Genomic DNA, 21,073 nt, shown 5'->3' with positions numbered 1-21,073 from the left:
AGCCACCAGGAAGCCTGGGGCCATGACCCTTGCTCCCACCTCCCTCAGCCTGCAGAACCAGTCCGCCAGTGTGGGTGTGTTTTGGTGAGGGGTGGGGGTGGCGTCACTATTGCAACATGGGCTTCTCACCCAGAAAAAACCTGGGAGGGAAATGTGGAGACCAGGGGCTGGAGCAATAGTACAGCGGGGAGAGTGCTTGCCTTGCACACGGCCAATATGGTATCCCATATGGTCCCCTAGTCTGCCAGGAGTGATTCCTAAGTGCAGAGCCAGGAGTAACCCCTGAGTATTGCTGGGTGTGGCCCAAAATCAAAAAGAAGAAAAAAAAAAAGAGAGAGACCAAAGAACCACAGTGTAAAAAAAAAAAAAAAAAAGGACCTCAGTGTCTGTGAAAGTCACTAAAGCAATCTAGCCTTTAGGCTCTGTGGGACAGGACCCAGGAGTCCCCCCTGGCTAACCTTTTTATTGTTGTTGTTGTTGTTTATGGGGCTATAGGCAGCAAAGCTGGGGAGGGGAGCAGTCAAGGAGGGCCCCAACAGGCCTCAAACATGCAAGGCTGGGGCTGGAGCGATAGCATGGCAGGTAGGGCATTTGCCTTGCACAAGGCCAACCCGGGTTCGATTCCCAGCATCCCATATGGTTCCCTGAGCACCATCAGGAGTAATTCCTGAGTGCAGAGCCAGGAGTAACCCCTGTGTATAGCCAGGTAAAAAAAAAAACAAACAAACAAACATGCAAGGCTTGCACCCTGCCTCTGCCTCTGAGCTGCATCCTGGTCTCCCCCTTTTTTGTCTTTTGCTCTTCCTGCAGTCTTAATGGCCTCTTTGAAAACCCTTTCCTGACCAGGCTAGATAGTACAGTGGGTAGGGGGCTTGTCTTGAGGACAGCTCACCTGGGTTCAGTTCCCAGTGCGCCAAATGGTCCCCCACACCTGCCAGGAGTAATCCCTGAGCACAGAACCAAGGATAAGCCCGGGACACCGGTGTAACCCCTCTCCCCACCCCACCCCCCAAAAAATATTTTTAAAGAATAAGAAAGGAAAAATCTTTCCTGATTCCCTCAGGCCGTCTCAGAAGCACCTTGTAAAACAGAAGGTTTTGATGAGTCTCGGTGGCTTTCAAAGGGCCCGACAGCTTTTCTTCTCTCTCCTGACTCACCAACAAGGGAGCCAGACTCACTCAACCCTGTCTGCAGCGTGGACACAGGTTCAGAGGAATGCAGGGGCTCCCCAAAGGCTCCCCAGGGAGGAGGCGACAGAGCTGAGACCTCGGGCTCAGGACCTGGTTGACTGCCTGAGTCCCAAGGGAATAACCCCCCTGGCTTCAACAGAGCTAGCGTGGGGGGTACCCCCCTCCCAAGCCAACGGTCCCTCTAGGGCGGGCTGATTGCGGAGGTTAAGAAACAGGAAGCCTCACAGCGTGATTAGTTGTTTATTTCATTAAATGATTAAGGAGGTTTCATTGTTTCCCACACAGTGTCTAATTTGTGGGGAAACAGCTGCAGAGGAGAAAGTGGGTTTGACTCCTACATTCGGGGTGCTGGTGGGGGTAAAGTCCGCTCCCCCTCCTCCAGCCTGCAGGGGCCTTTGGGCTGGGGGAGTCACACCATTCCCTCCTCCAGGACTTCATGGGGCTCCTCCGCCCTCTCCCCAGAAATAAACTGCCTGGCACTTCATACCTCAGAGTGGACCAAAATTTGTTCCTGAAGGTCCTGGAAAATGTATTAAACTTTGGGGGCTCTTCCAGCTGATTTATCTTCCTAATTATGTTTGCTTTAGGCAGATACTGAAATGTTTGCGCATTCCCTGAGCTTGCCGGAGAGGGTGGGAGAGGGAGGGTCTGTCTGCTCTGCACTTGGGTGGCTCCAGGCAACTGTAGGCACCAAAGTGCAAAGCGGGAGACAAGTCACAAGGCCTCAATGCCCAAATGGAAGGTATGACTGGTCCCTGCAGGGGGCGCAGAGTCAATCCTCTGGGACTAGACCCAGAGCTGCCCCCTGGGCCTGGGAGCCCCAGCACCCTGTTCCCGGGACCCAGGATCCTTACAGGCGATTTGGGAGGCAGCCGTCACCGGGAGAGAGGGTGCCCTTGGCGCTGACCCCAAATTCCGGTACAGATTGGCAGAGGCCCAGACCAGGGCCCTGAGGGAGAGGGTGGGAGCTGGAGCCTGATGAGGTAAGTGTGTGGGGGGTGGGAGGGTTCCCTCTCCGGACTGGGTCCTGGTTCAGGGTCAGAATAGACTGTTTCAAGTGATGCATCTCAAAGCCGAACGAAGGTCTGAGTTCTGTGACCTCAGATGGTGATAACTGTCTCTCTGGAAACCGAATCTGGTCACTTTCTGCTCTGCTCGAGCTCCCCGGGGTGGCCCCTCAGATTCTCAGGAGGATGAAATTCTGGTTCCCGTGGGGGCCCTCCCGACTCATCTGCACCTCCTGGTGAGGCAGCCATGCCCCATCCGTGCCCCTCAGGGGCAGGAGTGGGGGTATACCTCCACCCTCGGGACCTATCCTGGGCCTCTTTGTCCTCAGGAGGCAGCCCAGATGACTGGCTCCCAAGTCAAGACACTCTCCGGGGCAGAATGACATTACAGCAGGAAGGTTCTTGCCTTGCACGGGGTCAATTGACGCCATCCCATATGGTCCCTTGAGCCTGCCAGGAGGATCCCTGAGTGCAGACCCAGGGGTCAGCTCTGAGATCAGTGGGATTGGTGCCCCCCCAAAAAAAAGAAAAGAAAAAAGTCAAGACACCTTCACACCTGGGGTATCTCTCTAGGCCCTTGGGCTGGCCTCCAGAGCACAGAGATTTCCAGAATCTCAAGGCAGGGCAGCACACAGCTGGTGCTCCGTATGTGTTTCCTTGAGTGAACGAACGACAGGGATGGGCTGTGACTTATCAGAGGGGGCAAGCCCAGGGGTGGGGGACCCAGTAGACAGGAGGGTAAGGTCAGTCTCCTCTCCACTGGCTGGCGGGTGGGGGAGGGGCAGGATAGGGATAGTTCCTGGGGGACAATGTCACCAAAAAGAGGCCAGTGGGCTGCGAGCCCGGGAGAGAATACAGGACACCGTGAAAGCTGACTCGGGGCAAACAGAGCTGCACTGTCTCTCCGCACAACAAGTGCCCGGGCGCGCCTCGCCACCAGCTTGCCTGCTCCGTGCTCAGGGAAGGTGGTGAGACCCTGAATACTCAGCTGACGCTCATGCCAGCAGCCCCCAGCAGTGTAGCTTAGGACGGTAAAAGCCCCTGCTTCCATCTGAACATCCAGCCAGCACCCCTGCCTCCATGTGTTGGTGGCTGGGAGGTTCTTGCACACCAAGGCTCCGCAGATTCCTAGCAGGGGGGCATAGGGGGTGGACAAGCAGCCCGGACCACTTCAGCAGACCTCTCCCACTCTAGCAGGGCCCCCACTACTGGGCAATGAATTAACACCTCAGTTCAAAGCCCCTCAGCGGGGAGGGGGAGAGATAGTTCACCTTGCACACAGCCCAACTGCGGTTCAATCCCCAGAAACCCATATGGTCCCCCAGCACCCTGAGCATTGCTCACTGTGGCCCCCAAACCAAAACTAAATAAATAAAATACCTCTTCCCCCTCAATGGAGCAGAACAGAATACAGGGAGGTAAAGTTCTTGCTTGCCTTGCATGTGGCCAGTCTGATTCAAATCATTGGTCTTTCCGGAGTCATCCCTGAGCATCACCAGAAATGCCTCCCATACATAAAACGAAACCCCCTAACTGTTGGGGCCTGGAGATAGCACAGGGCTAATGTCTTGAATATGGCTAATCCCAATTTAATACCCAGCATTGCAGATGGTTCCTTGAGCACCACCAGGTGTAACCCCCCCAAAATACAACCAGGCCATAAAACCCCCTCCTGCAGCCAAGAGATAGCTCAAAGGGCTGATGCACATTGCTTTGCAGACAGGGGGCCCGGAGTTGATCCCTTGACACCACATGGTCTCCCAAGTACCAAGAGAGTGACCCCCAACTTCTGGCTGGGAGTGGCCCCAAGCATCATCAGTCATGGCCCCCAAACCAGTCCATTAATTAATGGCCTTTGTGGGCTCCTCTGGCTCCTTAGATGAAATGACTCTTCCCCAGGTTATCTCCTTCCCTCCCCACCTCTGAAGCCTAACATGTTAGGGCCGCGGCCGAAGTTACGACTCAAAGAGCTGGAGCACGCGCTTTGCCTTTAGAAGGCCTGAGTCCAATTCCCAGCACACATGGTATCCCAGGCACCACGGGCATGGACCCAGAGCATCACCAGGTGTAACTGAAAGCCAAAGAAATACGACTGCTCCTCCCCTTGGCTCTCTCCTCTGTTCTGTGGGCACCGAGAAGCAGGTCCCTGGGCTGGAGCAATAGCACAGCGGGTAGGACCTTTGCCTTGCACTCGGCCAACCCAGGTTCAATTCCCAGCATCCCATATGGTCCCCCGAGCACTGCCAGGGGTGATTCCTGAGTGCAGAGCCAGGAATAACCCCTGTGCATCACCAGGTGTTACCCAAAAAGCAAAAAAAAAAAAAAAAAAAGAGAGAAGCAGGTCTCTCCTGAGGTCTAATGTACGCTCCTGGTCCCAGAGAGGGATGGATTGCTCAGAAAGCAACAAAACTAAAGCCATAGCTGTTTTCCATGGACAAAGGTTTTATTGGGGAGACTGTGGGGGGGGGGGAAGAGAGGGAGGACAGGAGCAAGGACTGCAAGGCAAGGGTGGAAGGGGCTTCTCAACTTGCTTTGTCATTTAGTGCAGATGCCTGGTGGTTAGGATGAGCGAGAAGCTCATCGGGAGGAGTGAGAGGCAGAGGGCGGGTGAGAGCGGGGCACTTTCCTTGGCAGGCCAGAAGCCAGGCACAGGAGACTGGGGGCAGGGCATGGGGATGGAGACTCAGCCAAGGTGACTGTTTGCTGGCAGCATCCGAAACCCCCTGCCCCATTCTTGGCCGAGATCCAGGCCTGGCCTGCCAGCTCACCTCACTTCCCGTGCAGAGTAGAGGGGTGAGGCTGTGGGCCAGGGTGACCCCCGCTTTGCCTCCAGTTCCTGTGTGCACCCGGAAGTCCCCGCAGAGTCAGGAGGTCACCGGCCCTTCCTCACCTGCCTCTCACGTGGCCCCACCCTGGTCCCTCACATGAGGTTGCAGCTCTTGGCTCGATCCTTGTGTATCTCGCCCTCGGTCCCGGGGCCCCGGTCTGGCCGACCTGCCAGCTGGGCTGATCGCTGCAGTCCCCGGCGCGAGTCGGTACGACGCAGCTGCCGGTGGCCACGGCCCAAGGAGGCCACTGTGGCCACATGGAAGACATCCCTGACGCTGCGCTCCGAGGACCTCGAGGAGCACTCCACGTAGGACACGGCCCCCACCTGCTTGGCCAGCACGGTGCCCTGGGGAGGAAAGGCAGGGAGGAAGTGCTGGGCCTCCGCGGGCCTGGGCCTCAGGTCAGAGGGCAGGGGCCAGGGCAAAGGGTGAGCCAAGTAGAGGCTTTTCCAATCACACACTGAGAGGGGCCAAGGGCCAGGCTGGGAGAGGGCAGAGGTCGAGGCTCCCCACCTGCTCGTGTGTAACGGGGATGAGCCTCTGCTTGGACAGTTCCCTCAGTGTAGCCAGATCAGTCCGCATGTCCAGTTTGCAGCCCACCAGCACAACCTTGGCATTGGGGCAGAACTCCTGAGTCTCTCCTTGCCACTATTTGGGGGAAGAAAACATGGTTGTGAAGGGGGAGGGGAGCCCCTGCCTCATTGCCCGGACACCCTTCCTCACCGCATGCGGAAAACTGCACCCGGTGTGAGAAAGGAGGTGGGGACGCTGGGCAGGGACTGAAAGCAGGATGGGGGACAGGAGAAGGGGGAAGAAAGGGCAGGGGTGAGGCTGTAGGGTGGGGTGCCCTGTTTCTCTCCGGGGGGAGGCACACTCAGCAGTGCTCAGGGGTTGATCCCAGCAGTGCTGGGGCTGGAACTCGGGACCCTGCATACACCGTATGAACAGAGAGCAGGCCCCTGGGTGCCCCCCGTTCCTACCTCAGGGGCTAGGAAGGGTCATCCAGACTGGAACCTTCCCATTCCTACCCACTTTCCCAAATTAGTTCCTGGGAACAGACCAGCTGTGGCTGCGCTCCCCTCCCCCAGTCCGGGAACTGGGGCGACCTTAGCTGACTTCTGTCCATTCACATGAGCTTTTCTCATGGAAATGGGGCTTTCCAGAGCTCCGGGAGCAATATTCTCATCTCCTTCTTCTGGGCCCAAGGAGATAGGGACAGCTGAGAGGTGATCTCTTGAGTGCCTCTCCTGCCAACCCCTCTCTCTCCCCAGGTGCCTCCCTAGAAAGGAGGAGGCGAGAGTGGGTTGGGCAAGGGTGAAAGCCCCCCACTCTCTAGCTGGTGGCCAGGCCCCAGCCTCCTGTGATGCTGAGTCAGAACCATGGCTTCCGGTCACCCTCATTCGAACTATCCTACTCCCCCAGGCTCCCACCTTCTTGAGGACACTGTCCAGGGTTTCTGGTCGGCTGATGTCAAAGCAGATGAGCACAGCGTCCGAGTCAGGATAGGCCAGAGGCCGGACATTATCATAGTAAGAGGAACCTGAAAGAAGACAGGGAGGGGGGTGGTGGGCGAGGGTCCGAGGTAGATGGGGAGTCTGGAAGGGAATGGGAGGCCCCAGCAATCCTGGGCAAGGCTGCAGGGGCAGAGAGTGGCGGAGAGCAGTTATTAACGCCCACAGAGGGGGAGTGTGTTTCTTCAGGGGACAGAGCTGAGGAGAGGGAAAAGGTAGCAAATAGTTCCCCACTTCCTTCTGCATTTTTCTAAAAGCCATCCTTAGTTTTTTCTTTTTGGGTCACACCTGCGATGCTCAGGGGTTACTCCTGGCTTTGCACTCAGGAACTACTCCTGGTGGTGCTTGAGGGATCATATAGGATGCTGGGAATTGAACCTGGTTTGGCCGCGTGCAAGGCAAATGCCCTAGCCACTGTGCTATCACTCCAGCACCGATTTTTTTCTGAGTCTTTGAGAAACTCAGGAAATCCCTCAACATTCTCAAAATTTGGCGTGTGCTTCCTGGGCTTTGACATCTGAAGCCCCCCACCATGCATGAAGAATTAAAACCCTCCTCCCTTGGGGGGATGCTGGGGACAAGGGGCTTCTTGCAAGCACCCTCAGTGGACGGGAGCTCAGCTTCCCCCCAGTTCTCTCTCCCCCCCTCAGAAATCAAAGCCATCCTTCCCAACTTTCCCCCGAGGCAGAACCAGTTCAGGGGAACCTCACTGGGCTTTGTCCTTCAGCAACTCTGCCTCAGTTTCCCTGGTTTTAAGCAGAACATTGATCTTTCTGCCATTTAGAAATGGATGGACAGGCTGAGTGCACTGGACCCTAAGGGTCTTGGCAAGGAAGGAGTCACAGAGTGGGGGGGAAGGGTCTTGCAAGTCAGGGTGACCCCGAGGGACTTGGCTACCTGAAGTGTCCCACATGTTGAGCTCAATGCGGCGCTTGTCGATCTCAAAGCTCGCGGTGTAGTTCTCAAACACGGTGGGGACATAATTCTGCAGACACGGAGGGGTTCAGGTGAGATCGCCCAGGCTTCACCCCGACACACACCCTCACCCCCACACCCGGTCCAGCCCTGCCCCCGGGTACAAGTTGGTCTGATGTTGGGCACAGGCGAGGTCCGGGAGCCTCTGGCTCCGCAGAATCTCTGCTGGGCTCCGAGACCCCCTCCCGGCCTCTTCTGCCCCTTCTTCGTCTCTCCGGGGATTCAGGACCCCCGATGCTCTCCCTCAGCGCCCCCTCTGGGATCTTCTGGCTCTCCCAAACCCCATTCATCTCAGCCTGCTCCCTAAACCCTCCCACCCCAATCTCTGCAGTCCTTCCCGATCCCCCAGCGCCCCGCCCCGAACCCCTCTCTCCGGTCCCCGCTTTCCTCCGCACCCACATCTGTCTGCTCCCCGGACCCCCTTCTCCCGCTCCCGTGGCCTCAGCGCGCGTTTCCCCAGACGCTGGTCCCTCACCCCCGGGTAGGCGTCCTTGGCGAACACCTGCAGCAGCGCTGTCTTGCCGCACTCCGCGTCCCCTACCACCACGATCTTGCAGCGGCCGCTCTGCCCCTCCATAGTCCCGGCTACGCGCCGGCCCCCGGCGCAGCCCCCCTCCCGGGCCCGGTTGCCTCCTCCCCCGCCGCTGCAGCTGCAGCCGCTCGGGCCGCCGACACCGGCATCTCGCGGGCCCGCGCCGAGCCCCCGCCCGGGGCCGCGGCCCCCTTGGCCCCGCCCCCAGGCCCGAGGCCACGCCCCGACCACGCCTCCCGCCCGCGCAGCTGGCTGGGCGGAGCCAGAGGACTTGGGCGGAGCCGGGGAAAACCGCGGCGCGGGACTTGGGGACTGGCGTGCCGGGTGACCTAAGGGGCTTCTGCTGGCCTGGGGGCTGACCCAGGCCGGCTTACGTGACGGATTTGACTCCGTGGGATGGGATACCGTGCAGTTCGGGCGCCTTTTTCTTTTTTTTTTTTAATTTCCGGCCACACTCGCGGTGCTCAGGGCTTTACACCTGGCTCTGCACTCAGGAATTACACCTGGCGGTTCCGGGGGACCATATGGGAATGCTGGGGATCGAACCCGGGTAGGCTGCGTGCAAGGCAAACGCCTTCCCGGCTGGACTGTCTCCCCGACCCTCGGGCGAACTTCGGCGGGGTATGGTGGAAGTGGCATGGGGCGAGGCTCAGGCTTGCGTGCTCCACGCGTGCACGCCGGTGTGCCAGTGCGGACACGCGAGGAGGCCGCTGATCTATTCCTGAACAGGAGGGGGCGCCAGGCGGTGGGGGAAGGAGAGAGTCCTTTGGAGTTTGTCTTACTCCTCCACTCATATGTTCCCCGCAGGGGGTCTTAAGGATTTGAGGGAACTGGGCTCTCAACACACGCATCAAATGGTGACATCATGGCTTTCTGTCTCCATGGCAACGGACAGCCTAGTCTGGAGCTGTGATGATTTCACTGCGGGCTTGAACTAGCAGGAAAAAAGTGGACCGTTCCTTCAGCAAAACGGGTTTTGGGGGAGCTGCGTCCTCTGGTGGAAAGTCCAGGGAGAGGAAGATGAGGAGAAAGAAGAGGCACATAGAGCTATCCAAAGTGACAGTCCTAAAAGAACTTCCGGCTTTATCTGGAGTCTATCAAATCAATGTGCTGCATTTATATGACAACTTTCACCCTTTTAAAAGTTCTTTTTCGAAAGTGGCCCCTGAGCATCACCTGGTGTGACCAAAAACCCAATAATAAATTAATAGTGCTTCTTGAGGCTGAGGGTGTGGCTCAGTGATAGAATATTCATCTTGTATATATGAGGCCCTAGCTTTGTAAAGATCATATAATTAAAATAAGAGTAAAAGTAGGGGCTGGAGCAATAGCACAGCGGGTAGGGCGTTTTCCTTGCACGTGGCCGACCCGGGTTCGATTCCCAGCATCCCATATGGTCCCCTGAGCACTGCCAGGGGTAACTCCTGAGTGCAGAGCCAGGAGTAACCCCTGTGCATTGCTGGGTGTGACCCCCCCCAAAAAAAATAAGAGTAAAAGTGCTTCTTATGGGGCCAGTTTGTGGTCATGAGTGCAAATTTCTGTGTACCCCCATGTGTTAGGAGCATTTCTGACAGTTCTGATATCTTTTTTTGTTTTGTTTTTTGGGTCACACCCAGCGATGTACAGAGGTTATTCCTGGCTCATGCACTCAGGAGTTACTCCTGGCGGTGCTTGGGGGACCATATGGGATGCTGGGAATCGAACCCAGGTCGGCTGCATGCAAGGCAAAGGCCTTACCTGCTATGCTATCGCTCCAGCCCCAGTTCTGATTGATATCTGAGATCCCCACTGCCATTAGCTGTCTTTGGCCACACAGTAGCCAGGTGAGTGTAAGCACCATAAAAAGGGGGACCACTCCACAAGCATCACAGCTAAAATAAAAAGATGTGCAGCCCCAGGGGAGTATGTGTGTGAGCACCGCCTTGAAGGACGTGCAGACCTCAGTGAAAGAGGCAGGTAGTAAGTGTTTGAGTATTGCACCTGATGTGAGACCCCCCCTGCCTACACCCCAGCTGAAGCTATGGAGTACAGCAGCCAGGGGTAGTACTCCCTCTGCAGTCATAACAGTAACAATTATCAACAACCTTGAAGGGAAGAAAGAGAGAGAATGAAATAAAAGTCCTCCTTTTTTTAGGGGAGGCACACCCAGCGGGGCTCAGGGGCTCAGCGGGGCTCTGCACTCAGGAATTACTCCTGGTGGTGGTTGGAGAACCACCACATGAGATGCAGGAATTGAACCCGGGTGGAAGCGAGCAAGGCAAAAGTCCTACCCACTGTATTATCGCTCCGGACCCTTAAAGTGCTTTTTTTTTTTTTTTTTTTTTTTTAACTGAAGGATCCGGGATTTCATTTGACCTTTACCTTGTAAAGATAACTGGAGCAAACAATAGATCACTATTTCACAGAACAGATAACGAGGCACAGAGTTTTAACAGGCAAAGGTTGATAGAAAGCTTTCAAGATTTGGTCTTCCTGCTTGGAGTTGAATCACTTGAATCACTGCAAGACCGAGGTCTGATTGCTGCCTCGGGATCATCTGGGTCACGGCGGAACCCGTGCTCCACAGGTGCTCCTTCAGAGGTAACATTCTTTTCTTGCCTCTTGGGTCACACTCGGCTATGCTAGGAGTTCCTCCTGGCTCTGCACTCAGGAATTACTCCTGGCGGTGCGCGGGGGACCATATGGGATGCTGGGGATTGAACCCGGTCGGCCGCGTGCAAGGCAAACGCCCTGCCCGCTGTACTATAGCTCCAGCGCCCAGAGCAACACTTTTTTAATTTACATACGTTTCATTATGAATAAACTAGATCGCAGTCTCTTTATAACCCCACTAGCGCCCTCGCGCCGGTCTGTCCTCATATATTCCGAAGAACCTATTTTCAGAGCTCTTGGAGAACTCCTACTTTGGCCCTGGCCCTTTAAGTCAGCATCCAAGACCCCGCCTGGCCCCGCCCCGTCCTGGCCCCGCCCCGCAGCCTGGCCCCGCCCGCCCCGCCCCGCCCCGCCCCGCCCGCCCGCCCGAGTTCTGCAGTCGCTGTCCGGACGTGCGCCCCGCCCTCCCCAGCTGTAAACGCTCCATCCAGCTGTGCTCGCACGTCCAGATTTCCAGCCATGTCCGCCGAGGGAGAGGTCGCAGAGGCGGCCACCGTGGCGGTGGCAGCCGAGGCCGGGACTGTGGAAGACTCGTCTTCGAAGCCCCCGAGCGCCGAGGCGCCCGACGCCAGCCCGCCGGCGCCGGCCTCCTCTGAGGGGGCTGCCGCGGCGCCCCCGCTGCGCTGCCTGGTGCTCACGGGCTTCGGGGGCTACGACAAGGTGAAGCTGCAGAGCCGGCCGGCCGCACCCCCGGCGCCCGGGCCCGGCCAGTTAACCCTGCGCGTCCGGGCCTGCGGGCTCAACTTCGCCGACCTTATGGCCAGGCAGGGGCTGTACGACCGGCTGCCGCCGCTGCCCATCACTCCAGGCATGGAGGGGGCGGGCGTCGTGATCGCCGTGGGCGACGGCGTCAGTGACCGCAAGGTGAGCGGGACAGCGGCCGGCGGGGCCGGGGGTGTGGTCGGGTGGGGTGCGGGGGGGAAACGGGCTGGGAAAGCGCAGGAAAGCAGCCTAGGAGAACTGAATCAAAAGGGGAACAGAGATGGTATTACTGCCTTCTTCCCCTATATATGTATGTATGCGTGTATATATAGTAATCATTATTTTTTAATTGTGGCTGTCGCCCGGATTGTTGTCCGACGACTCCGAGCAGGCATAGGGGGGTGAGAGAGGGACAATAAGGCGTCCACGCGCATGCGCAGAGTGACCACCCCTCCCTCCAGAACCTTCATAAAAAGCCACACCTGTCCCCTGCGCGCAAAGCCCTCCCCAGGGAATCGTGATCTGTGACCCTGAGTGCCACTCGGTGCCCCCTTCCCCCGGGGGAGCGTGAGCAGGGCGCGGGCGCGTGGCCGTGCCCGAGTCCCGGTCACATGCAGCCCCGTGGTGTGTGGGGGTGTGGACCGGGGCCCCGGAGCAGACCCGCCCATCAGGAGAGGGGCCGCCCCACCCCGCCGGCCGCCGGCGCGGGGGGGGGGCGGAGGTGGGAGGCCGGGTCTCCGGATCTTTGTCTTGGGCTCCCTTGTCTCCCGTGACCAGTGACTGCCCCGTATCTCGTCCTGCGGTGACTCAGCTAGCGGGGCTGCAACCCCGGTTGCCCAGAGGAACCGCCTCCGCGTTCCTCTCCGAGGACCCCAGCGCGGGGAAGAACCGCGGCGCTGTCCCTTCAGACTGGGGTGGGGGGTGTGGCAACGTGAGCAGGTTGGCCCAGCTCTGCCGGTCTGTCCCTCCTTTCCCTTATCACCGGATCTCGGCCACAGCCCCGGACACCCGAGACTTCCAAATGACCAACTTTTGGAGAGACCTGGGACGGGAGGGGGGGGTGCGAGAGTGGGGGGGGGGCGGGACGGAGACCCTGTACGCCGACCTCGTTTGTTTAGGGGTTCCTTCTCAAATCAAGCCGGGGTCCAAGAGGCCCCTCCAAGGCCGCCTTGTGTTGCAGAGGTCCTGCCAACCCCAGATTCCAGAGCTGAAATTCTTGGATTTCTGGTGCGCCCCCGAACAGCTCCTCCTTGAGAGCTTCTCCAGTTCAGCCAAGGCCCCGCCCTTTCCTCTGCCTTCACCATCGTCCAACTCTTAAGAGGGTGCTCAAGGGGATTTGGGGGAGGGCGGGGGTCGCACTTCGTGTCATTGCTGAAGGCCACCCACCAAACCTTCCCTTCCCACACTTTCCGCCCAGTAAATACAGGATATCCTGTCCCGGCTCGAATCTGATGTAAGAGGCTGGATTGGGGAGCACAGGCCTCCCTCCCTCCTGATCTCTGGGTTACAGAGGGGTCAGGGCCCTCCCTGCCCTGTGCTGGGCTGGGCATTAGCCTGGACTGTGAGCCTCGTTCTGGTTTCAGATTGTGACGGAGCACTGTCTGTTGCCAATTCTGCTGGGTTATTTCCAAATCGCTGCAGTGGCCACCTTTCAGAACCCCATCACATGCCAGTGTTTTCTGGAAGGATCCTGGCCCGCCCTCCTCCTCTTATACAGTGAAAAAGTCCAGGGACATGAAAAAGCAGATTACTCTACAGAATTCCCATCTTTCTTGGCAGGGGCCGAGACAAACAGGGACGGTCCCAGCACATACCGCTCCTGGTGTGCGGACTGGGCAGGCCTTGCCCTACCCTGCTCTTGACCCCAGTGTAAACTAGAGGGAAAGATTCGGTTTTCTTATCTTTTCTTAGGGGGGGAGGGTCACACCCAATTTACTCCTGACAGGGCTGGGGGACCCTGTGGGGTGCTAGGGATTGAACTCCAGTTGGCCACAGTGAAGCAAGCACCCTATCACTGTATTATCTCCCCAACTGTACTATCTCCCCAGTCCTAAGGTTTTGACTTTTTCTTTTCCTTTTTTTTTTTTTTTTGCCTGTTTGTTTTGGAGCAACACCTAGAGGTGCTCTGGGATTATTCCTGGCTCAGGAGTCACTCCTGGCCAGTGTGGGGGAACCATATGGGACATCAGAGATTGAACCTGGGTCAACTGCATGCAACGTGAGCGCCCTCCCCACTGTGCTGTAGGCCCGGCCCCTTGGTTTTGTTTTCTTTGCCTCTTTTCCTGCTGCCAAGGAGGTTCTCAGGCAGGTGACTCAGTGGGAAAGAAGAGCTTTCCCTAGTGGATGGGATTGTGTGGCCTCCTTGTTTCCTGCCCCTCCCTGCATCTCTGGGCGAAGGTGTTTTCTGGGCCCCAGCACTGACTCAGTTACTGGTCCAGAGGTGACTGCCTCCGGCCCTAGCCAGGCAGAGGCCTCACCTCACTTTGGTATGACCCTAGCCACACACTTACTTCTCCTTCTGTTACTTGATTGGGGACTTCCCCTCCTTTCAAGAATTGTCATTATTGTTACCGTTATTATTAGCTAACACTTCTCTTTGGGGGGTTGAGAAGTTTGGGCCATGCCTGGCGGTGCTCAGGGCTCACTTTGGCTCTGTGCTCAGGGATCATTCCTGGCAGAGTTGGGGACCAGACCAGGTGCTGGTTATTAAATCTGGGTTGGCTCCTTGCAAGGCAAGTGCTTCGCTATTGTTTTATCTCTCTGACCCATAATTGCCCTATTTTACAGTTAGAAAAGCAGGCTCAAAAACATTCATTTTTGGGGGGCTGGAGCCATAGCACAATGGGTAGAGCAGTTGCCGTGTACTCGGCAGACCCGAGTCTGATTCCCAGCATCCCATATGGTCCCCTGAGCACTGCCAGGAGTAATTCCTGAATGCAGAGCTAGGAGTAAGCCCTGTGCATCGACAGGTGTGGTCCAAAAAGGAAAAAAATTCGTTCTTTTTTTTTTTTTTTTGCTTTTTGGGTCACACCCAGCAATGCACAGGAGTTACTCCTGGCTCATGCACTCAGGAATTACTCCTGGTGGTGCTTGGGGGACCATATGGGATGCTGGGAATCGAACCTGGGTTGGCCGCATGCAAGGCAAACCTGCTGTGCTATTGCTCCAGCCCCAGAATCGTTAATTTTTCTTTCATCGAGGTCATACCATCGGTAATCTAGGGAAACCTAGATTTATTTTTTATTTATTTTTTAAACTGAAGCAGTTTGACCTACTTAACAATACTTGATGCTGCTCTAACTTTAAGCTTCATTCACTCAGGGATCTTACACAATACTGAAGTATAATCTGTTAAATTATTATAATCTGTTAAGTGGACTGGAGTGATAGCACAGCGGGTAGGATGTTTGCCTTACACACAGCCGACCCGGGTTCGATTTCTCCGTCCCTCTCCGAGAACCCAGCAAGCTACTGAGAGTATCCCACCCTCACAGCAGAGCCTGGCAAGCTACCTGTGGCATATTGTGAGACAAGTCTCACAATGGAGACATTACTGGTGCCCACTCGAGCAAATTGATGAACAAAGGGACAACAGTGCTTACAGTACAATCTGTTAGTGGAGATAAGGATAGTATCTGTCTCCTAAAGCTTGTATTAGGAGCTTAATTAGAAATCGTTCTTTTTTTTTTTTTTGCTTTTTGGGTCACACCCAGCAATGCACAGGAGTTACTCCTGGCTCATGCACTCAGGAATTACTCCTGGTGGTGCTTGGGGAACCATATGGGATGCTGGGAATCGAACCTGGGTTGGCCGCGTGCAAGGCAAACCTGCTGTGCTATTGCTCAAGCCCCAAAATCGTTAATTTTTCTTTCACTTTAATCCTGTATTAGGATTAAAGTGTTCATACATAAAGCACCTGCAATAGGACCCTCAATCAACCCTCAGTAAAGGGAAATTTTTTTTCTTTTTGGGTCACACCTGGCAATGCACAGGGATTACTCCTGGCTTTGCACTCAGGAATCACCCCTGGCGGTGCTCAGGGGACCATATGGGATGCTGGGAATTGAACCCAGGTCGGCCGCGTGCAAGGCAAACGCCCTACCCCTGTGCTATTGCTCTAGCCTCAGTAAAGGGAAATTTTTATTGTTTGCCTTTGGTGCCATACTCAGAGGTTCTCAGGGGCTACTCCTGGCTCTGTGCTCTGGGGTCCCTCCTGGTGGTGTAAGAATATGTGGTGCTGGGGCTGGAGCAATAGCACAGCGGGTAGGGCGTTTGCCTTGCACGCGGCCGACCTGGGTTCTAATCCCAGCATCCCATATGGTCCCCTGAGCACCGCCAGGAGTAATTCCTGAGTGAAGAGCCAGGAGTAACCCCTGTGCATCGCCGGGTGTGACCCAAAAACCAAAAAAAAAAAAAAAAAAAAGAATATGTGGTGCTGGGGATCAAACCTGGATCTCCCCGGGCTGGAGTGATAGTAAATGGGGAGGGTGTATGAAGCCTTGTATGCAGCCTATCCAGGTTCGATACCTGGAACCCCATATGGTCCCCTGAGTCCCTCCAGGAGTAATACCTAAGCACAGGTGGGTGTGGCCCCCAAATCAAAAAATTCAATAAATAAATCCTGGGTCTCCTACCTATAAAAGCAGGTTCTATAGCCCACGATGACGTCTCCTTGACCCCAGGTTGTTTTGCTTTTGATGATGATATGATTATTACTATTACCCTGACTGCTGAAGCCGCCGTTTCTCCCTCCATGGCCAGGGAGGAAACTGTGTATACATAGGTCACAAATTGCCTGTGGGTGACTGAATGAAATTCTTCTGTTTCTCTAGGTTGGGGACCGGGTGATGGTGCTGATCCGCTCAGGCATGTGGCAAGAGGAGGTGACAGTGCCCTCAGTGCAGACCTTCCTGATGCCGGAAGCCATGTCCTTCAAGGAAGCTGCCGCTTTGCTGGTCAATTATGTTACGGCCTACATGGTCCTCTTTGATTTCGGCAACCTCCGGCCGGGCCACAGCGTCTTAGTGCACATGGCTGCAGGTGACATGTCCCTTCTCTTTCTGCCCCCTGCCTGCCCCACCCAGATGGCCTTCCAGGCCCTTCCCTGAGGCCTCTCTGGTCTGTTGTCATGGCAACACTAGACTGCCTCAGCCTGTGGGCCCATCGGCCGCTGCAGCACTGTTGCCATGGGAACAGTCGGCATTCGGTCCAGCCTGGTGTGTGTGAGCCTTAGCAACGGTGCCCCAGCCTAGCATCCCCGCCCCTCCCCCTCCTCATTTCTCACTCATGGAAACTGGTCAAGGGAGAAGGGGAGAGAGAGCCTCCAACGAGCCCAGGGGTGGACCGTGTTCTTGCAAGGCAGGAACAGAGCGTGGCTCCTGCTCACTCAAGTGTCCGCCGCAGGGGGCGTGGGCATGGCCGCCCTGCAGCTGTGCCGCACGGTGGAGAATGTGACGGTGTTTGGAACGGCCTCGGCCAGCAAGCACGAGGTGCTGAAGGAGAACGGGGTCACGCATCCCATCGACTACCACACGACTGACTACGTGGATGAGATCAAGAAGATCTCCCCCAAAGGTGGGGCCAGGCACTGGGGAGGGGCTTCGAGGGGCAGGACAGGGCAGGGGGCTTCAGATCTGCGGCTCCTAATTCTACTCTGAATCTCTCTGTCCTGTCACAGGGGTGGACATCGTCATGGACCCTCTGGGTGGTTCAGATACTGCCAAGGGCTACAACCTCCTCAAACCCATGGGCAAAGTGATCACCTATGGTGAGTCAGTGGGCCGGGGCAGAGAGGGCTAGTCGGGAGTGGGCGGGATGGGGGGGGACTAGCCCTGGGGCTTTTTAGTGAAGGTGCTCTGGAGAGGTGTGTCAGGCAAGGGTGACCTTGGGGGTTGGTGCCTCCCCGCTGACATCCTGTCAGCCTCTCTCATAACTTTACAAGTCTCAGCAAACTCTTCCTTCCTTGCTTCTTTTTTCCCCCTTCTTCTTCTCTTCTTCTTCTCCCCTTCTTCCCGTCTTTCTTTCCTTCTCCTTCTCTTCCCCTTCCCTTCCCTCCCCCCTTTCTTTCCCTTCTTTCTTTCTTCCTCCTTCCCTTTCCCTTCTCTTCCCCTTCCTTCTTTTCTTTCTTTCCTTCTTTTTATTCTTTTCTTTCTCTCTTTCTTTTTGAAGAATGAGGGAGCACTGGGGCCACACCCTGCGATACTCATGGACTATTCCTGGCTCTGTGCTCAGGGGTGACCCCTGGTGGTGTTCAGGTGACCATACATGGTGCAGGGGATCCAACTGGGGTCAGTCACTTGCAAGGCAAGCACCTTAACTGCTATCTCTCTGGCCCCAATTCTGTGTTTATTCTTTGTTCCTGTTTGGAGATTATTCCTGAGGGAAAAATAGAATCAACCATTTTGCCTTCCTCTGTTTTATACTGTGTTGGGCTTCTTGGGCAAGCTACATTTTCATTTCAGTTCATTTACTTTTTATTTTGGGGTCACATTTAGCTGTGCTCAGGGTTTGCTCCAGGCTCTGTGCTCAAGGATTACTCCTGGTGGGGCCGGAGCGATAGCACAGCGGGTAGGGTGTTTGCCTTGCACGCGGCCGACCCGGGTTCGATCCCCAGCATCCCATATGGTCCCCCAAGCACTGCCAGGAGTAATTCCTGAGTGCAAAGCCAGGAGTAACCCCTGAGCATCGCTGGGTGTGACCCAAAAAGCAAAAAAAAAAAAATAAAATAAAAGGATTACTCCTGGTGGTTCAAGGATTACTCCTGATGTTTTTTTTTTTTTTTCCTTTTTGGGTCACACCTAGTGATGCTCAGGGATTACTCCTGGCTCTGCACTCAGGAATTACTCCTGGCGGTGCTTGGGGGACCATATGGGATGCTGGGAATAGAACCTGGGTTGGCCACGTGCAAGGCAAATGCTCTACCTGCTGTGCAATTGCTCCAGTCCCAACTCCTGGTGGTTCTTGGGGGACTAAATGTGGTGTCTGGGATTGAACTCAAGTCAGCTGCATACAAAGCAAGCCCTACCTCCTGTACTGTTTCTAATGCAGTCTCTAAGCCCTGCATTTTCATTTTAAAAACCTACCTTGGCTTGAGCGATAGCACAGTGGGTAGGGCGTTTGCCTTGCATGCGGTTGACCCAGGTTCGATTCCCAACATCCCATATGGTCCCCCGAGCACCACCAGGGGTGATTCCTGAGTGCAGAGCCAGGAGTAACCCCTGTGCATCACTGGGTGTGACCCAAAAAGCAAAAGAAAAAAAAAGCTTAAAAACCTATCTTGGGGCTGGAGTCATAGTATAGATAGGGCGCTTGCCTTGTATATGGCCGACCAGGGTTCAGTCCCTGCCACCTGCTATGGTAAATACAAAAACCAGGTGCGGCCCCGACCAAAATCTAAGATTAAAACTTTGGGACAACTTTGAAGTCAGTCGGAGCTGGTTTGGGCCTGGCGGCCAGCAGGTAGAGCAATGTCCCCCCCCCCCCCCCCACACTCCCTTGCACCAGTTGGAGACAGGGAAGGGGCTCACAGGGAGCGGACACACAGGGATGTGCCTGTCACCTGGGTCCTTGTCCCTCAGGAATGGCCAACCTGCTGACGGGCCCCAAGCGGAACATCATGGCTCTGGCGCGCACATGGTGGAACCAGTTCAGCGTGACGGCGCTGCAGCTGCTGCCTGCCAACCGCGCCGTGTGCGGCTTCCACCTGGGCTACCTGGAGGGCGAGGTGGAGCTGGTCAGCGCGGTGGTGGCCCGCCTGCTGACGCTCTACAACGAGGGCCGCATCAAGCCCCACATCGACTCCGTGTGGCCCTTTGAGAAGGTGCGTGTGTGGCTGTGCAGGGCCAACCTGGCTGCCTGGGCAGGACTGGGGCGGCCACGGGCCCAGGGCTGGGGCACCCAGGGGGAGCGGGGCCAGAGGGCACCGGAAGCTGAGTCTGGTCTTCCTCCCTAGGTGGTGGACGCCATGAAGCAGATGCAGGAGAAGAAGAATGTGGGCAAAGTCCTCCTGGTCCCAGAGCTAGAGAAGGAGAACTAGGGTGGGGGCCGGGAGACCTGTGGGTGCGGGAAGGGCACGCGCTGGGAAGCCACACTGTTGGCACCAGCCTCTGGAGTTGCATTTCACCCTCCGTCCATCCGCTCTGCCCTCTTCCCCCCCAGGGTCTCCCTGTCTGACCTCTCCCAGCCCCTGCCCTCCCCCGCCCCCCCCCCCCCAGCCTTCCTGCCTTCTGAAGAGGTTGGGAAGTGACCACTTGGATGTCTGGGCCCTGCAAGGGGACAGGGAGGGTCAGAGGGAGGTGGGCTGCTTCCTGCCCCCGCCCTGTCCCCGGGCCCCGCTGTGCTGCTTTGTGCCAACGTTAGCCAGTCCCTTCCCTTCCCTTCCGTGTGCTTCCGCCCCGGCCCCGCCACCTTCTCCAAAGAACTGAGATGCCAGCTCAGGGTGGGGGGGCCACCACGCGCGTGAGTCCAGCATGTCCCTTTCTCCCTGCTTTCCCCCCGGGGCCGGCCGGCACCACCTCTGCACACTGGCCGCGTCTCCTCTCCTGCGCCAACTTCTCAAGCACAATCGGGTTTCCTCCACCTCCGGGCTCTCGGCCACTCTCCACCAAGGGCGGCGTCTGGCTGCTCGTGCCCCCGCCCCCCTCCCCCACTGAGTTCTCTGGATTTGTTCTCAGTGCCTTAGCCGTGAAAAACCTGTGCTGTGTCTGGGGGGCGGGGGTCCTGGTCTCTGCTGCACCCCCTTCTCCACCTCCGGGCCCCCCAGTGCCTTCCTTGTTCTGGTGGAACTGGGGTCTCTGCTGCTCCCCAGTCCCACAACACTGCCAAAAATCTGTGTGTGTGCCAGTCAGGGGGGGTGGTGGGGTGGGGAGCAGCCCCTGGCCTTCTGGGCTCTGGTCCTGTCTCTGGGGGCTGTCATTTCTCTAGGGGGTAGGTGAGGGAGACGAGGCAGGGGGGAACCTTCCCAGCCCCGCAGGTAAGTGGGGCCCCCTGCCACCATACTCCGAGAGGCCTCGCCCCACCCGGTTCTGGGACCAAAGTCAAACTCCTCGAAGCACATTCCCACAGGTCCCCGGCAGGCACTGCCTTCTCGGAGCAGGGAGGCAGCTTGGCAAACAGCACCCCGTTTTGTTTACATGGGTGGGGAGACAGAGCAGGGGAGCAAGGTGGGGGGTGGTGAGGAACGAAGCCCCTGAAACGAAAGGAAGGGACTTCCTGAACCCGGGCTGTCACCCGCTCTGTGAGCTGGAATTGGGAAGGTCAGTGCCCCAAGCACGGCCAACGGGAGGTGGGGGGAAGGCTCAGCCCCTTCCTTGTGTAAAGGAGGCCTAAGAGTGTGCGATTTCCGCTTCTGTGTACCCCATCCCACTTACCGAAGCTGCCTTTGTGTTTGTGTCAATAAAAAGCCAAAACCTGGGTCCTAGGTGCTGCCTGGGGACCGGAGGGGCTGGGAGGTGGGGGCAGGGGGGAAGGTGAGCTCGAGGCTAGAGCTGATAGGGGAAGGTAAGGTTTCATCCCAGCCCACAGCCACCTTCCTTGTCCCTATCCAGTTTTCTTTCACGAGGAAGGTCTGGCCAAGCTTGCACTCTGCCGTGGTCAGCGTTTCTCGGGCTCCTAAGCCACTGGGTTCACTGGGGAGCATTCACCTGGCCCACCAGTGTAATGACCTGGACAAAATAAT

General features: G+C 56.7%; 2 protein-coding genes across 2 annotated transcripts; one reads left to right on the top strand and one right to left on the bottom strand.

Moving 5' to 3' along the window:
• Positions 1 to 4,619: 4,619 nt before the first annotated feature.
• On the bottom strand, positions 4,620 to 8,216 carry RND2 (Rho family GTPase 2). The gene is made up of 5 exons (XM_004608821.2): positions 7,987 to 8,216; positions 7,434 to 7,521; positions 6,456 to 6,565; positions 5,539 to 5,673; positions 4,620 to 5,372 (listed from the first exon to the last, which is right to left on the bottom strand). The coding sequence occupies exons 1-5, from the start codon at positions 8,086 to 8,088 to the stop codon at positions 5,118 to 5,120; spliced, it is 690 nt and encodes a 229-aa protein (XP_004608878.1). The 5' UTR covers positions 8,089 to 8,216; the 3' UTR covers positions 4,620 to 5,117.
• A 2,842-nt stretch (positions 8,217 to 11,058) lies between these two features.
• Positions 11,059 to 20,809, top strand: VAT1 (vesicle amine transport 1). Its single transcript, XM_004608820.2, has 6 exons — positions 11,059 to 11,559; positions 16,230 to 16,437; positions 16,801 to 16,971; positions 17,075 to 17,164; positions 18,975 to 19,216; positions 19,349 to 20,809. Exons 1-6 carry the CDS (start codon positions 11,155 to 11,157, stop codon positions 19,430 to 19,432), a joined length of 1,200 nt encoding a protein of 399 aa, XP_004608877.1. The 5' UTR covers positions 11,059 to 11,154; the 3' UTR covers positions 19,433 to 20,809.
• Positions 20,810 to 21,073: the final 264 nt, after the last annotated feature.

This window comes from Sorex araneus, chromosome 3, assembly GCF_027595985.1.
Source record: "Sorex araneus isolate mSorAra2 chromosome 3, mSorAra2.pri, whole genome shotgun sequence".
In the NCBI taxonomy this organism is placed as follows: Eukaryota; Metazoa; Chordata; class Mammalia; order Eulipotyphla; family Soricidae; genus Sorex; species Sorex araneus.
Note: the sequence above shows the minus strand (reverse complement) of the source record. Positions and strands in the feature narration are given on the sequence as shown.

Bases quoted from the DNA above. Each gene is read 5' to 3' on its own strand.
- RND2 (XM_004608821.2), bottom strand. From the start codon at position 8,088: ATGGAGGGGCAGAGCGGCCGCTGCAAGATCGTGGTGGTAGGGGACGCG. The intron at 5,674-6,455 runs GTGGGAGCCTGG...TCCCCCAAATAG, and splicing joins TGGACAGTGTCCTCAAGAAG to TGGCAAGGAGAGACTCAGGA. The intron at 5,373-5,538 runs GTGGGGAGCCTC...TTTCCTCCCCAG, and splicing joins TCCCCGTTACACACGAGCAG to GGCACCGTGCTGGCCAAGCA.
- VAT1 (XM_004608820.2), top strand. From the start codon at position 11,155: ATGTCCGCCGAGGGAGAGGTCGCAGAGGCGGCCACCGTGGCGGTGGCA. The intron at 11,560-16,229 runs GTGAGCGGGACA...CTGTTTCTCTAG, and splicing joins ACGGCGTCAGTGACCGCAAG to GTTGGGGACCGGGTGATGGT. The intron at 16,438-16,800 runs GTGACATGTCCC...TGTCCGCCGCAG, and splicing joins CTTAGTGCACATGGCTGCAG to GGGGCGTGGGCATGGCCGCC.